This window comes from Phalacrocorax aristotelis, chromosome 1, assembly GCF_949628215.1.
Source record: "Phalacrocorax aristotelis chromosome 1, bGulAri2.1, whole genome shotgun sequence".
Lineage (NCBI taxonomy): Eukaryota > Metazoa > Chordata > Aves > Suliformes > Phalacrocoracidae > Phalacrocorax > Phalacrocorax aristotelis.
The window spans coordinates 156091326-156105923 of NC_134276.1; the positions used below are offsets into that span (position 1 = coordinate 156091326).

The 14598-nt window shown below is 52.3% G+C and overlaps 1 protein-coding gene across 8 annotated transcripts in view; it reads right to left on the bottom strand.

Moving 5' to 3' along the window:
* Positions 1-5156, bottom strand: part of HIPK2 (homeodomain interacting protein kinase 2) — a 142304-nt gene extending 137148 nt beyond the window's left edge. For 3 of the 8 annotated variants that reach the window (XR_012657365.1, XM_075074539.1, XM_075074527.1), the window contains exon 1: positions 4580-5155. Coding sequence is in view for 4 of the 8 variants with exons in the window: in XM_075074539.1 (XP_074930640.1) it covers positions 4580-4598 (19 nt within the window). In the remaining 4 variants the exon portion in view is untranslated. Of the gene's footprint in view, positions 1-2280; positions 2469-4579 lie in introns of those variants that run through there. The other 5 variants (XM_075074563.1, XM_075074591.1, XM_075074545.1 and 2 more) reach the window with 5 other exon arrangements.
* Between the last annotated feature and the right edge of the window lie 9442 nt (positions 5157-14598).

Genomic DNA, 14598 nt, shown 5'->3' on the forward strand with positions numbered 1-14598 from the left:
TTTTTCCCCACCTGATAGAGCCATGCAGAGGAACAGGCTGCACAGAGTCCAAGGGCTGACGACTGTGGCGAGTAACTGTGCTTGCCTCTTTGTCCAAGCACGTTGTTTGTCTGCTCGCCCCAGCCTCTGGTCCTGGCAGTGCTCTTTCCACTTCCGAAAATAAAACCGCATTTTTCACCCATTACATCTCAAACCTATTTAATCACTAGACATGGCAGCATGATAAGAACAATAATTATAACTGGAGGGGGCTTCCTGTTATCCTGGCTGAAGCCATATCCTGAGCTAATAAAAACTTACGCTTTTGGTCCCAGCATTGACTTAGCTTAAGTTCTGGTTATTAATTCATAAACAGGAAGCGCCTCTGAGTTATCATCTCCCTGCACAAACTTTGGGGTAAAGACCTTTACTCCACCTCACTGGTGCCGCCTCCCTCATGAGGGAGTTTTGTGCATTTTAACGAGATTTGAGGATGCATTCAAAACCCAGCAGGGCTGGCCTGTTTCTGGCATTAAACAGGATCTGATCCACGGCGCATCCGGGGTTAGAGTTTCAGGCTTCCCAGCCCTTCGTGTGACAGGGACGGCGTGCAGGCAGGTCCCTGCCTGCACCGAGCTCCAGCAGCGGCACCGGTGGCAAGGTGCAATTTACAAATATTACTGAGATTAATTCCATAAGCCACCCACATAGAAAACTACCAACGCGGCTGCTAAAAATACACCACGAGTTGCAACGAAGTTGTCAGGAATAAGTAAGAAGTAAAGCAAAGAGGAACAAAACCAAAACAGAGGTAATCACCGTTTAGAAAATAAAGGTTAAAGCATATAAACACCTCTTTTTACCCAACTCTCAAGGATGCCAAGCATGAGGCACCCAGGAAATCACTGGAGACACCCACCCGGGGCAGAAAGCTACGCATAGCCCAAGCACCGGTGATGTCTAGCAGTAAGCCCTCTTAAAATGGGGTCTCCCTGGTCCACAGAGCTGGGCTCTGTTCTCTGCACAGAAGGAAACGTCTCTCACAACAAGTGTGCTGATGATGATTTTCCACAGCAAGGGCAACATTGCCTAGAGAACTGTCCAGGGAACCAGATTCTTGCCTGCCTCAAGCCATTCGCCTCCTCTGAAGCCGATACAGCTGCCTCTGAGGAAGCCACATCTCCAGTGCCTGATGGGACGGAGGCCATCATTTTGCCCCAACTCCGGAGCAGCGGCCATGCAGGATTATAACTGATGAGGCCCACTTTGAAGCCCAACACATGTCCCCGTGTGGCTCACAACTGAAACTGAAATCCAGGTCAAACATCGCACAGAGGTGTTACTTCTGTTTTATTTTACTTGGTAGGTTTTTATGTCCTTCATTTTACCACTCAGCTCTGCAACACTTGGAAAAAAATGAATGAGAAAAACCCGGTAGAGGAGAAGATGACTCTGAAATCCTTAAAAAGAATGTGAAAATTCTCCCTGAATAGAATGTGGGGGGGAAGATTTCATACCAGATAACTCATTTTTTTATCATGCCTTGCCTATTAATATCAGGTGAGGCATCGTTCTGCTTCCCAGAACCAGTATCTAAGCCAGCTGCTCAGCACAGGCACACACTGCTCTCACTTCCACATTGAGAATCACGGGTGACTTTGTGCATGTGCTCTATGTTATCACTCACTTAAATTTCTACTTGGAACCCATTTCATAAGGCCTCGAGGTGTCAAATTTCCTCCCGGGGCACCTCTTCTGTCAAAGAGTCTAGGTTCTGAAATCCGTACGGTGGAGATCCTGTTTCACCCACCCTGTCCTGCCTTGCGGCGGTGGTGGTGGTGGCAGTGGGCGTGCATGCGTGTGTGTGCCACCCGAGACCGCTCCAGTCTCTGTCAAGGCAGGGACAGAGAAGCGCCTGCCCGCCGCAGGGCTGATCCAACCCCTCGGCTCCTGTGCTCTCCTCTGCGGCCTGACTGTACCTGATGCTCCAGGCGAGGGCTACAGCCAGACTGGTTATGCACATAACGTGAGTGAGGATGGCAGTCCCTGCCTCCTGCCAAGGAGGAAATCGCATCCCCTGCGATAAGTAAGTTTTTATCTATGCACTGTGATATTGCAGGGAATTCTAAGGGCCTCTCACGGGAACTAGGAAGCAAAAAACATTCATTAACCCCTCCACCGCCTCCCTCGAAGCCATCCAGCAGCAATTTAACCCGCAAACATACTGCAACACAAAACAGATAAAACAATCCCTATCAGCCTTCACACTATCCAGTGGCTCCTGCAGTTTGGGATATTCACCTACTGTAAGGCTTGAGGCGTGCTGCAGAGCCTGGCCGTGGACCCTTCTGTATCAGTTGCAGGAAATTTGTTTTTACGGTCATTTTTTTTTTCCATCCGCCCTCTTTTTTTCGAGTCACGCACAGGCACGGGCGCCGCTGAAGTTAGGATGCTCTAAGGAACCGCTAAACTTCCACCGCACGCTTCGGTGCAGCACCGCACCGCCGCCTCCTCCCCGGGAGGAACCCCGCGCCCTCCCGCCCCGGTTGCGGCCGAGGCCTCCGCTCCCTTCCCTTCCTCCCTTCCTCTGCCCTGCCCTGCCCGGCTCCGGGGAGGCGGCCGTGCCGGCGCTCGGCGGGCGCCCGCTGCGGCGCTCCGGGAAGGGGAGCGCGGCCGGGCTGACCGCAAGGCCCCGCGCCTCACTCCGCCCCCGGCCGCTGCGGAGCCGCCGGGCGCCGGCGCCGCCGCCGGGCACCGCACCGCCCGCACCGCCCGGGGGATGCGGCCCGGCGAGGAGCGAACTTCAGGGCGATCGCCGCATTACCCACCCTGCCGGCGGCGCCCAAGCGGGAGGGGCTGGGCAGGCTCAGCGGCGGGCGGTGCGGTGCCGGCCAGGCCTCACCAGTCCGCCGGGGGCCGCGCCGGGCTGGGGGGGGACGGCGACACACACAGGCCCGGCCCGGCGCGGGGGCCGCGGGCGGGGGCCGGGCAGGTACGCGCCGGCCCTGCGAGCCCCCGCCGTGGGCAGGGACGGGGGGCGGCGGGCAGGCGGCGGCGGCCTCCCCCCGCCCGCGGCAGGCCCCCGCGGCCGCCGGCTGCGGTCGGCGGCGCCGGGGGCGGCCCGGGAGCAGGGACGGAGACGGAGATTGGGGGGGGGGGGCCGGGCCCGGGGGCCGAGGCCGCTCGGCGCGGCCGGCAGAGGGCGCTGCCGGTGGGCCGGCCCCCACCGGCACCCCGGGCCCGCCGCGGCCCCTCCGCCGGCACCGGCCCGCCGCCGCCGCTCCCGCTGCGCAGGGCCCCGCCGCCGCCACGGCCCCGCCGCGGCCCCCCAACGCCACCCCCGGCGGCGCCGCCGCCACCCCCGGGCTCCGGCAGCCCGGTGCCCGGCAGCGGCGAGGGCGGGGAGGGACGGCCGTCCTGCCTCCGCTGCCGAAAACACTCCTCTTTGTCTGCCTGCCTTTCGCGGGGTCCGAACTCCGCACCGCCGGTGAGACCGGGGCTGCCCAGAAATAACCCGGCAGGCCGGTAACTTTACACCGCCCGCCGAGCGCCCTCCTCCCGGGCGCTGCAGCCCGGGCTCGATTTTCTCCTCAGATAAGTTTTACCGGCTTCGCCATAGGGAGAAAAGTGCCCTGTCCCCGTGTCGTGTGTGTGTTCTGTGTCGTGTGTCGTCCCGCCCCCCCCCCGCCGGGCGCCCGGGTCTCTGCCGCCACGGACCCACCGGTCCCATAAGGCACCCGCCGGCTGGCTGCCCCTCCGGTTTATGTAACGCTCCCCGGCCGGCGCCGAGCCGGGAGGGGTGACCGGGAAGGATAAACGCATGGCGAGGCGATTTAAATTAACCCCGATATATTTTTTTCATTTTTTTTAAACACACACCCCAAAATACGCACCGACCTAACACTCACCCCCCGCCCCCCGTTTTTTGGGTTTTTTTTCCAAACCGAAAAAACTAAGTTGGGGCACTTGGGCTTCTCGCCGCAGCCCGGGCTGGGCTGGGCTGGAGGAGAAGCCGGTGGAGCTGACAGGCGGCTGCCGGCAGCCCCGACCCCGCCGCCGGCCGCGGGGTCTCCGCGCCCCGGAGAAAAGCGGAGCCCCGGCGGGGGGAAACTCTTGGGAAATGGGCGAAGGGAGCCGGGTGGCCGGTCCTGGAAATGAGAGCGGCGGCGAGGGGCAGGCAGGCAGGCAGGCACACACACACACACACACGCACGGAGGCGCAGGGCAAGCTCCGTCCACCTCATTGTTCTGCTCGGCACCGGCACGGACTTCACCCACCGCCCCCCGCCGGGGCCCGAGCGCCCGGGACGCGGGGCCTGGGGGGCGCTGGGGCGGGGGGGGGGGGGGGGGCAGAGCCGGGCGGCGACCCGCGCCTCGCCCCGCTCCCCCCGCCAGGCGCCGGGCAGGGCGGGGGTGCTCCGCCGCCAGCCTCCCCGCAACAACGCCGGGGGGACGGCGAACGGCGGGCGGCCGGGGACCCCCGGGGCCGTGTCGTCCCCCCCGTGTGTGTGTCCGTCCGTGTGTCGTGTGTGTCGTGTCCCCCCCCCCGCAGCAGGGATAGGGGTGCCGGCAGGGCGGACCGTGCCGGGCCGGGGCTTACCTTCGTACATGGGGGCCATCGGTGCAAGGACGCCTGTTATTCATGGCAACGCCGCCACGAACGACGCGAGATCGCAGCCCCCCAAACTCAACACACATCTGCCATCTTGAGCGGGTGTCTCTCGGCGGAGGCGAAGCTGCCGCCTGCCTTCTGCATCGCTGCCCGCCTCAGCGCGGGGGGAGCCGGGCACATCCAGCCCCGCTGCCGGCCCTCCGACGCGGCCGGGGCGGGCGGGCGAGCGGGCGGGGGGCGGCGGCGCCGGGCCGGGCCGGGCCGGGCCGGGGCCGGGGCCGGGGCGAGGCGCGGGGCCGGGCAGGGGCGGCGGGCGGCGGGGCCCCCCCGGCTCGGGACGGCGGCGCTGGGGAGGGAGGGAGGGAGGGAGGGAAGGAGAGAGGGAGGGAGGGAGGAAAGGAGGGAGGGAGGGAGGGAAGGAGGGGGGCTGGCGCGGTGCCCCCGCTCTCAGCGCGGCATGGCTGCGTGTGCCGGGGCGCCTGCAAAAGTTGCACCGGGGGTGAAAGAAAGGGAGAGAGAGACGGAGGGAGAGAGAGGGAGACGGAGACCGAGACGGAGAGGAGGGGAGGAAAAAAAAAGGCAAAAAAAAAAAAAAAAAGCAGCGAAGGGAGTTTGCAAATAATCAAGCGCCGATGGCACTGATCGCGGCTTCCCAGAAGGAGAGGGAGCGAGCGAGAGAAACCCTCTGCTGAGATTATGTGGGATCTTGTTTAACAACACATTTCAATCAGGAGAAAAAAGGAACAGTCAACAGAAGTTGGTGAAACACTTCTGTCTTCCCCCCCCCTCCTCTTTATAGAAAAGAGAGGAAGGAAAAAAAAAATTAAAAAGGCAGCTGATTGAAGCTTTGCAATTCACTGGCTGTGGGGATCATATAATTTGAGCTCATGTTTTACAATAGCATGGAAAATTCCTACCTCTCCCCCTCTCCCCAAATAAATCTTCTATTCCCTCAAGGCATTTCACAATCTGGTTCACTGACAAAAGTTCCAATTTATCCTTTTTTTTTTTTTTCATTTAGCTTGCTTGCGGTGTAAATATTTAGCGGATGCATTTAAAATAAACATACACTGTTGCTTTTAGGATTCGGGTTGTGTTTTTGTTTTTTAAAAAAAGGAACCACATCAAAGAAGAGTTTACTTACTGAGATTGACAGGCACCACTCCTCCTTCCCCCCCCCCCCCCCCCCCCATTTTTATTTTAAAAGATCCAGCGCTCTGGTTGAGCTCTTGCTGTAAAAACATCAACCCGACCAGTATCGTTTTTGCTGGTGGATACAGGAAAGCTGTAGGTGAAGCCACATTATCCGGAGCCCCCTTTGCCTGCAGGGGCTTTACAAAGGAAGGTCAGTCACCAGGTACCCATTACCTAGGCAAGGGGGCTGAGAATCATGCAAAGCCTCTGGCAAAGGTGGAAATGAAACCTTGGGCTGTGATCCTGCATTAACTCCCGTCTGGATCTGCCCGCCTGGAGCTCCTTACCAGCGAGCAGCCTGGGACCAGGCAGGTGAAGATGTACTCTCTTTGCGCCTGCTGTTACAGCCAGTCCCAAAAAAAGCTGCCTTTTGCTGCTGCTGGTGCCAGCCCAGACCTCATTGCAGCAGGGCTCAACACCCAGCAGCTCCTTGTTGATGTCTCGAGGAGGAGGAAGAGACAAGAGGTAACTTTTATTTGGGGATTTCAGTGAAAGCCAAGTGCTCCAGCCAGCCTGGCCCCTCATCTCAGGGTGCTCAGAGGATGCCTGCGCTGACAGATAAAAGCGGGCCAGGGAGCAGCGCATATTGACTGGCTGATAGAGCAGGATGGCCGTGTCTGCACTGTGGAAGACGTGATCCCCAGGCTCCTGCAGGTCATCCTTGTTTGCAAGGTATATCTTCAGTGTTTTGCATTATTTTCTTTCCCACTGAAAAATGCCTGAAATAACAGGAGAGCTGTCTCACGGCCCATTAGCATTCTGTTTACAACACGAAACTGAGGATACGTGTTAAATGTGTCGGGGAGTGGCATGCAGGGCAGGTGTAGGTGGTTGAGGGCGCAGTCGGCTGGGACAGCACTGAAGGACTGTGTACAGCAGAGGGAGCAAAACCTGCTGCTGTCTCATCCTTGCTTCATTTTGAGAGTGATCCCAAGACCAACCACCACAAAATCTTGAGAAGAAATGGAGCCGCCTCCAGCTGGACCACTGGGCAAGTCCAGGCCAGACCTGGAGGGCAAGCAGCGCAGATGGCAGCGGGCACAGTATTTGAACTTGTTTCTTGCCCCTCTTTTATTTAGCCATGGCGACGCTCAAGGTTCAGCTCTAGGCACTTAGTTAATAACCTCACATTTTCCAGAAACACGTTTCTGGTCATTGTAATTCTGCACTGCTCTCTTCCTTTATGACGGAGGACATTATCTGCTTTCCGAGGCTACTGATGCCTCTGATTCCATCCTGCCTCCTTGCCCTTGATCAGAGTGCCAGCCGTGGATCCCCGTCTCAGAGCTAAGGAGGAGACATGGAGAAGTATCGGAGAAGAGCAGAGGACAAAACCAGAGAGGAGCAGGCCGCTAAAGGAACCAGCTTCACTTCTTGTCACTGCATTTTGTTGCAGTGTGGCTCCCAGTTAGCCACATCACCCTTGCTCTCCTCAGCTGTGAAATGGAGGCAAGGATACCAGCCTCTGCTGCATGAATCTGCTTTGATGTGTTCTTCTACCTCTCCATTTCACCCTGAGCTATCCTGTAGCCATCGGGCCTGCATTAACTCCATGTCCATCAAAGCTAGCATGATGCAGGAGCTTAAAATGTAAACCAAACTCACTTCCCCACCAGAAGAAAAGAGGAAGGGGTTGGCGGAGGGGTCTGCAGGACTCCCTGTGTGTGGCCTGGGCATGGCAATGGTGCCTCCTGGCCCTGTGGCTGGCTGGTGGAACACATAGGGGGATGCACGAGTAGCCAAACCTATGCAAATGTGTGATGTACCTATGAAAATGCTAAAACTGCCAGGCTTCCAAGCACAGCATATTCTGGCTCTTTTAGGGTCAAGGTGCTGAACTTGATGGCCTTTTGGCTGGCCCAGGACAGCAATTCCTGGTTGCCTTTCAGGCTCGGTAATGCCAAGGACATTACAGATTCTCATCTGCTGATAATGCGTCCAAAGATAGGAAAATTAATGGGGATATTTTCACCACCTAGGACCATTCAGGTCTTTCATATTTTTAAATACTGCTGCTAAATCAGGTCACAGCACATTTGGTAAACAAAAAACAGCTTCAACAGGTCCTGACCTCAGCCCACATCAGCTGCTAAAACCCAGTGCATGGAGGAAACTTGTGGTGTGCAGGCATGCAGAGGGAGCAGGGTTTCTTTCTTCCTTGGATCACTGGGGTCTCCCGTGAGTGTCTTCTTCAGAAGGGACTTTGGGGCATGTGGTTTGGAGCCAGGGGTACAACCCCTTGCTGTGCTTTCCCACTGCTATGCACAGCCAGGGATGCACTCCGGAGATGGCCCAGCTCTGAGCCTACCACCTTCTTTCCATTCTCCCCCAAATTGAGCATACGTGCAAGGATGCTACACCCTTGCTCATCTAGGCCCCTCTGTGGAGTGAACATACCTGTCAGGAGCCAGGCACCGGCAGAGAGGCCACAGCAGCCCTGGGGCAAGACCATCTCTCTGCGGGAGAGATGGTGGTCTGCTCTTCTGCGTGCCTGAGACCACAAGACACGTCACTAAAATGTTGAATCCAGGAAGACTTTCCCACCCCAACAGACCATCTCTTCTCTTTGGCCCCTTCACCTGGGAGACGATCATGAACCAACACTGGAGAAGCACATTTTAATGTCTCATCTTATGATTTTTCATTTCTCCATTTGCATCTTTAGGTCTGCCATAAACACACCCATGGTCTGGGTGCAAGTACACAGCATGCTCAGCCTTGTCAGGGAATGTTGTGTACCACTGAGGCAGCAGCATCTTCAGCTACATCCACTGTGACTTCTGGACAGTGGTGGCAGACACTAAGCCAAGGAAAGGAGGGGTGGCCTTTTTACAGCCATGAGCTGGCACTTGGGGACTCATTTCCATTTCTGACCCACACATGCAAATTGTGGTGGTCTTGGGCATGTCACTCACTTCTCCAGAAAGGCACATGGTGTTCGACTGTTTTGTCTCAGGGAGCTGCTGGTAGCAACCCATGCCTATACTCAACTGCAGTGGGAGAAGCAGAAGTTACTGTTTCTTGCTGGAAATTATGAGAGTTTGCGGTTCTTTATCTTTATTTTTTAAAGTTAATACAGATTTTGGAGGTCAAGGTGCAAGAAGGAAGGCAAGCAAGTTTTAAAACATAGTTCTTGGGCACCATTCCCATTTTAGGGGGATTTCATGAATGGACACGCAGTGCCTTTATGTCTCTCAGAGGAAGAAATGCTATGGTGGCATCACCTCCTCTTCTCTCCTGCCTCTGCCAGACCCCTGCCTCTGTGCTAAGAGCATGCAAGGGGAAATGCCAGAGGTGCCTGCTGCTGAGGTGCAATTTCTTCCTCCTTGTCCCAAAGAAAGCCAAGGGTGTTTGTGACTCCCAGCTTTCTCAGCTCATTGTCCATCAGCTGTATTTTCTTCCTCAAAAAGATTGAGCCTAAAAACGTACTAATAAAAGACTGTAAAGTACATTAAAAAACCAAACAACAACAATAAAAAAAAAACAAATGGAAAGAAAGGCTGTAAGCACACAGGGCGAGCACATCCCCTTCAGTGCAACCTTTGATACCTGGTTGTCTTTATGGATGGAGCTGGAAGGCAGCATGTTGTTAAGCAGAATCAGGCCCCAAATCTTTTGCATTAAGCAAAGCAAAATATTTTTGTAAACACAGGGGAAGGTTTCCCAGTGAAATAGACACAGATGTTTTCTTTTTAAATGTAAATCAGTGCGGGAATGGACAGTTTAATTAAAAGCAAAATTATTAGGTAAGTGCTGAGGGAATCTACTTTATTTGCTGGGTACACTCACATATTTTTACTGGTGAGTCAATTGCAATTTTTAATTTCTTTCCTCCTAATATGATCAGCTCAGAGACTAACCACTGTGATGTGGAATATTTGGGAGAGGATTTTTCCATGGATAGCAGGAATGTCTGCTCTGTGTGCAAGTTGCGGGTGCCCAGGCAGCCTGCTATGGTATGTCCATTCCCAGCCTTACATCTCTTCTAATCATTAGCAAACACTCGCTATAGGCTGCCTATGTGGCATCACCTGGAGAAAATCCTGTCCTTTATGACTGGGATTTTGGGTCGCTGCTAGTGACTGAAACACTTGGCCTTACAGCTGGCTGGGATGCTAAAGGAAAGGGGCCACAGTATTAACTGGCTATACCTTGCTGCTGCGCTGTTGCTAGACTCAGCTCCCTTCAGCACCACCCATCCTTCCACATGCACCCCTTTCCACGGGCAGATGTTTTGCAGGAACCCCCCTGCCCTTCCCTCCAGCCCACACCTCCCTCTTCAAGCATGACCAAAGATACAGACTGACTCCGAACCATGTCAGAAAACAGTCAGCGTACTGGGCTGGGACCACGCTTGCTTATTTTTTAATGTTCTGAGCAAAGGCCATTATCTTTGAACACATATGGAAAATACACTGCATACCTGAGTGGGGTTGGGGACTGATGGCTCTGTCATAGCTGAAGATCAAAATAAGGCCACAAAAAACGCCAGAAAAATTATCCCGTGCACCAGCAAGTGGAACTCTGTAAGAACATAGACATTTTTACTCAGCCTGCACATCAGTGGCATCCTCAGTGCAGCTCATGTGATGCAAATACCTCTTTCAGGGGTAACAGTTGGTTTTATTGTGCAGACGTACAGAGGGATGAGACTTAATTCCTGCTATGAAACCAGATGGTGCTGATAAAGCCTCAGTGGCTTCAATAGATGTACTCCAATATAGACAGGAGTGTGGCAATGAGAAACAGGACAGATGTTGGTAAAACGCTTTAGGTACCATGGATGGAAGAAAGGTGCGATGAAAGCGCACAGTCTGATTAGCGCCCCGGGGAAGGCAGGGATCTGGGTCACCTCATCCATGCCTACCACCATATTGGATCACATTTCCAAAGCTTACTTCCCCATCAGGAGTATCGCTGAAATAAATGCCCTCAAAATGATGTGGCCTCTCCATTTGAGGGGTTAAACACAATTTCCCATCATCGAGCTCTTGCAGTTGGCTCAGGTATTGTTGTCAGGGTCTTGGATCCTTTTCTTCTTATTATTAAAAAAGGAACTTTGAAATATATAAAAAAAAGTACTTATCAGATAATGAAATTCTAGCTGTGGTCAAGTCTTTCAAACAACCAGGGCCATGATTTAATTGGAAGTAATTATAGTCTTTTCTGAAGTATAATTTTTAGGGTATTTTTTCCCCTGACATTTGCAGTGTGGAAATTAAAAATAAAACGATGTCAGAATCACAAGATTTCAATTTGCCTTCAAACAATAATGTGGGCTAGTGTCAGAGGTTTGTCCTTGGCTGGAATAAGGAAAAATTCACTGAAGAAAATCCTCTTGGTGAAAATCGCCAACAGCACCTAGTCGTGCATTTTCTGTGCTCAGAAATTCCTAAGAGACTCCTGCTTCCCTGAGCTCAGTAGAAACCCTCCTACCTTCACTGCAGTGGGAAAGGGCACATCAGTACCTAGCTCCTGAGAGCACCACATTTGTGATGCAGGCTTTGTGAATTATTCCACCAGTAAGGCTGTATTAAGAGAGACACTTAGAGCAAGGAAAAAAAAAACCCAAACCATTCTACACAACAAATATTAAATGTACAACAAATATTAAATGTAGTCCCTATATCCTGCCCAAAACAACCCAGGGTGTAACATATTATTTCAATATTTTTTATCCCCCCATTATTTTCCCAATTTTTAAAGAAGAAAATTTTCAAACGATTCTCTTCTAAATTTTGCACTGACTTCACTTTGTAATTCCTCAACTTCCTTTGGTGAAGCTACCAATGCATCCCCTAAACTCCATCTCACATACTCTGTCTTACCCAAAATGCCATTCCTGAGGAAGGGGCAGTCTCTGCCAGCATAAACTCAATCTTTTTGGTGGCCAGTGGCATCAGCAGGGCCCCACGGGCAGACCCTCAGCTGCCACCAGCAATTGCAGCTCTGCTGGTACCAGTGATGCTATGATGCCCACAGGCAGATATGCATCTCTAAACACAGCCACTCGGAAGGACAATTTGGCCCAGCCTTTTAAATCAGCTGCTCCAGACTCCAAATAATTTCTATAGGGATGTGTACACGCACATGAGGAATCATCTTGCACTCCGAATCCTGTGCTTCTGGATCTGAAATTTTAGATTTAATGCCCATTTAAAATCAATACCTGAACACCAGGCAAAGGGGAAGGAGGAAACTATTTCAGATTAAAAGGGCAACACATGTAAAAAAAAAAAGTCACATATGGGCAGGCTGTGATTATAGCGCTGTGTGAAGTGCTGTGGAGGACTGCGTGAGGGATGCTCTGTTCTGCAAAGCTTGTTGTCTTTTTAATGAGGCATTAGGTGAGGTCCCCTATCATTATAGACTCTATGGAGTTATTCACCAGCTGAGTTACAAGCCAAATTCCCACTGGGCAACGCCTGCCTGGCCCACTCACCTACCCCACCTTACCACTCAGTTTATTTATCCCATTCTCTACTCTCCAGCTCAAAAAGACCCATTGTGTGTCCACATGAGCGCAGAACAGCTATATTTGATCTCAGACATGGCTTGGCTTCAACAGCAAGGGAAGGGACTTCCCTCTACCCTTCGGCCTCCAAAACAGCCTTTTCAAATAAAGGTATCAGAACAGTAATGTTAATTATTTTATTATACTTGAAGTTATGATAAGGGAGAAAATTTATACAGACTGAGGTAAAATTTTAGTCAGGCCTTTTAAGACAAACTTAGTGACCTTAAGGTAATAAAACCTTACGTCGCACTTTGCCGAAGCTGATCTTCCATACTTCAGGGATAAGTACAGATGTGCTGACAGGAGCCTCGTGGCTTCCAACCCACACAATGCAGAGAGCCTTCTGGGGCTTTCTGGAAAGCAACGGCTTTTTCTAAGCTAAACATTCTTATCCCCCCTCCCCAAATGGCCAGAAGACTAGCAGTGTTTCAAAGACAAGCATGGATGTTTACTTCCATGACTTTCATGCTGTCAGCAGAAAATACTTGAAATTGCAGGCCAAGTTCCCAAGAAAGCAGAGATGGAGATTTTTTTTGCTTTGGTTAAATGTCCCAGTACCTTTCAGCAGTCCTTTTCCTGCCTTCGCAGGGCTCTCTTGCTCAGCTGGGAACCTGGAGATCTGAGCCTATGACTTGACCACCGATCTGCTCGGGGTTTTTGTGCATTTAGGTAGTTTGGGCTGAGGAATACTTGTGGTACATGCCATGCCTGCCACGACACAGCCCTGAGCTTGGCGGGAACCTCTTGGCCAGGAATGGGAAACCCTTGTAATATTTGCACTTATTTGACTATTTAATGGAGGTCACCTCCTTTTCCAGTCCAGATCTCTGTAAGATCCAAACCTGGCCATGGTGTCCATCACTGTTAATGCTGTACCAATATTAACGGCTAAGCAGTCAGTGATGGGTTCACACAACAGTGTCATGCCTTGCTGGTTAGCTGCAGCCTGAGCCTATGACTTTAAAAATTGTGTTGAGGAGGTCTTGTCTTGAGACCCTGCCGCCCACCCACTTCCATGCTGAGAGAGCCAAATAAATATTTACTACTTCTCGTAATAACACCCAGCCGCACTCATCCTTGCCGCTGCAGAGTAGTTAATCTAATTGAAATAAGAATATAAGTAAACTGTTTGTCAAGGCAGTTTATTAGGAAAAGCATTGCTGTGTCAGGAGCTCCCTCACTGTGAGAGGTGCTGTGTTGTCTCTCTTAATATTTAATGCCATTTTAATAATATTTCCCAGTTAGGGGCACAGGCTGATGCTACAGACTAAAGGCCAAGCCTGCCAACGTGGGGAGGAGGGAAAGCTTGTGGACTGAGGTCAGCTCAACTCCATTGACTTACCCACTTGGAGGCTGGGCAAAGAGCAATGCCACTCTCCTTACAAGAGACTCAGCCACTCCCAGGTCCTCCTCTCGGCAACTTTATCTCAGATTTGTGGATATTGCATTTCCTCTCTCAGAAGGACGCTTCAAAAGTTTGGGGCCACATCCTGAGGTGGTGGACATGAGAAACCCACACTTTTCCCTTGGAAAGCCCATTTCTCATTGCAATGCCGCTTCAGTTGGGCTCATTAATTAGATAGTACCATAACTACTGAATTTCTGTCAGGCTTGTGATTGCAGCTGAAGCTACAGTGCTCCTACCTGTCTTTGGCAAGTCTTGTTTTGGAAACCTCTAAACCTCTGGGTTAGAGTCAGAGGTGTTTTTGCTCAAGAAGTGGGGATCAGCAGGTTAAATATCACATCCACATCACCCTCCAGCCCATACAGACCTGCCTTGGCTGCAAAGCTGCTGCTCAGGTGGTGCCCCAGTCCCCCTGATGTCCCCCAAGACTTCTCCTGGGAGGGATGCCCAGCTCAGGCTTTTCCTTGTTGTGAAAAACTCCTGGCTGAAGGGCTGGGGAGTCAGAGCCTTTTGAAGCTGCTGCATAATAAACTGTATTTTTTTTCCAAACATCACTAGAGATTCAATAATAATTACATGAACTTTATAATCAGCCAAACCAGCGTAGGCATCCACCTGGCCCAGACGTAGCATTTGTGAGTAATTTTACATAAAGGGCAGGTACTTTTGAACTTAGTGCACAGGACTGGTGCTATAGCTATACAAATAGCTATAGGAGGAGGGCCCAATTATAAATAAACCGTCCTTAGTTGTCACTTTGCTGTCTCTGACTTCCTACGCATTCAAATGGTGAGACTGATTCATTTAATCTTACTCTAAAGCAGCAAGCCACAGAGGCAGTTTCCTGACAGTTGCTTAAAAAAAGTGTAGCTGAGCTCTCTTAAATTGTTT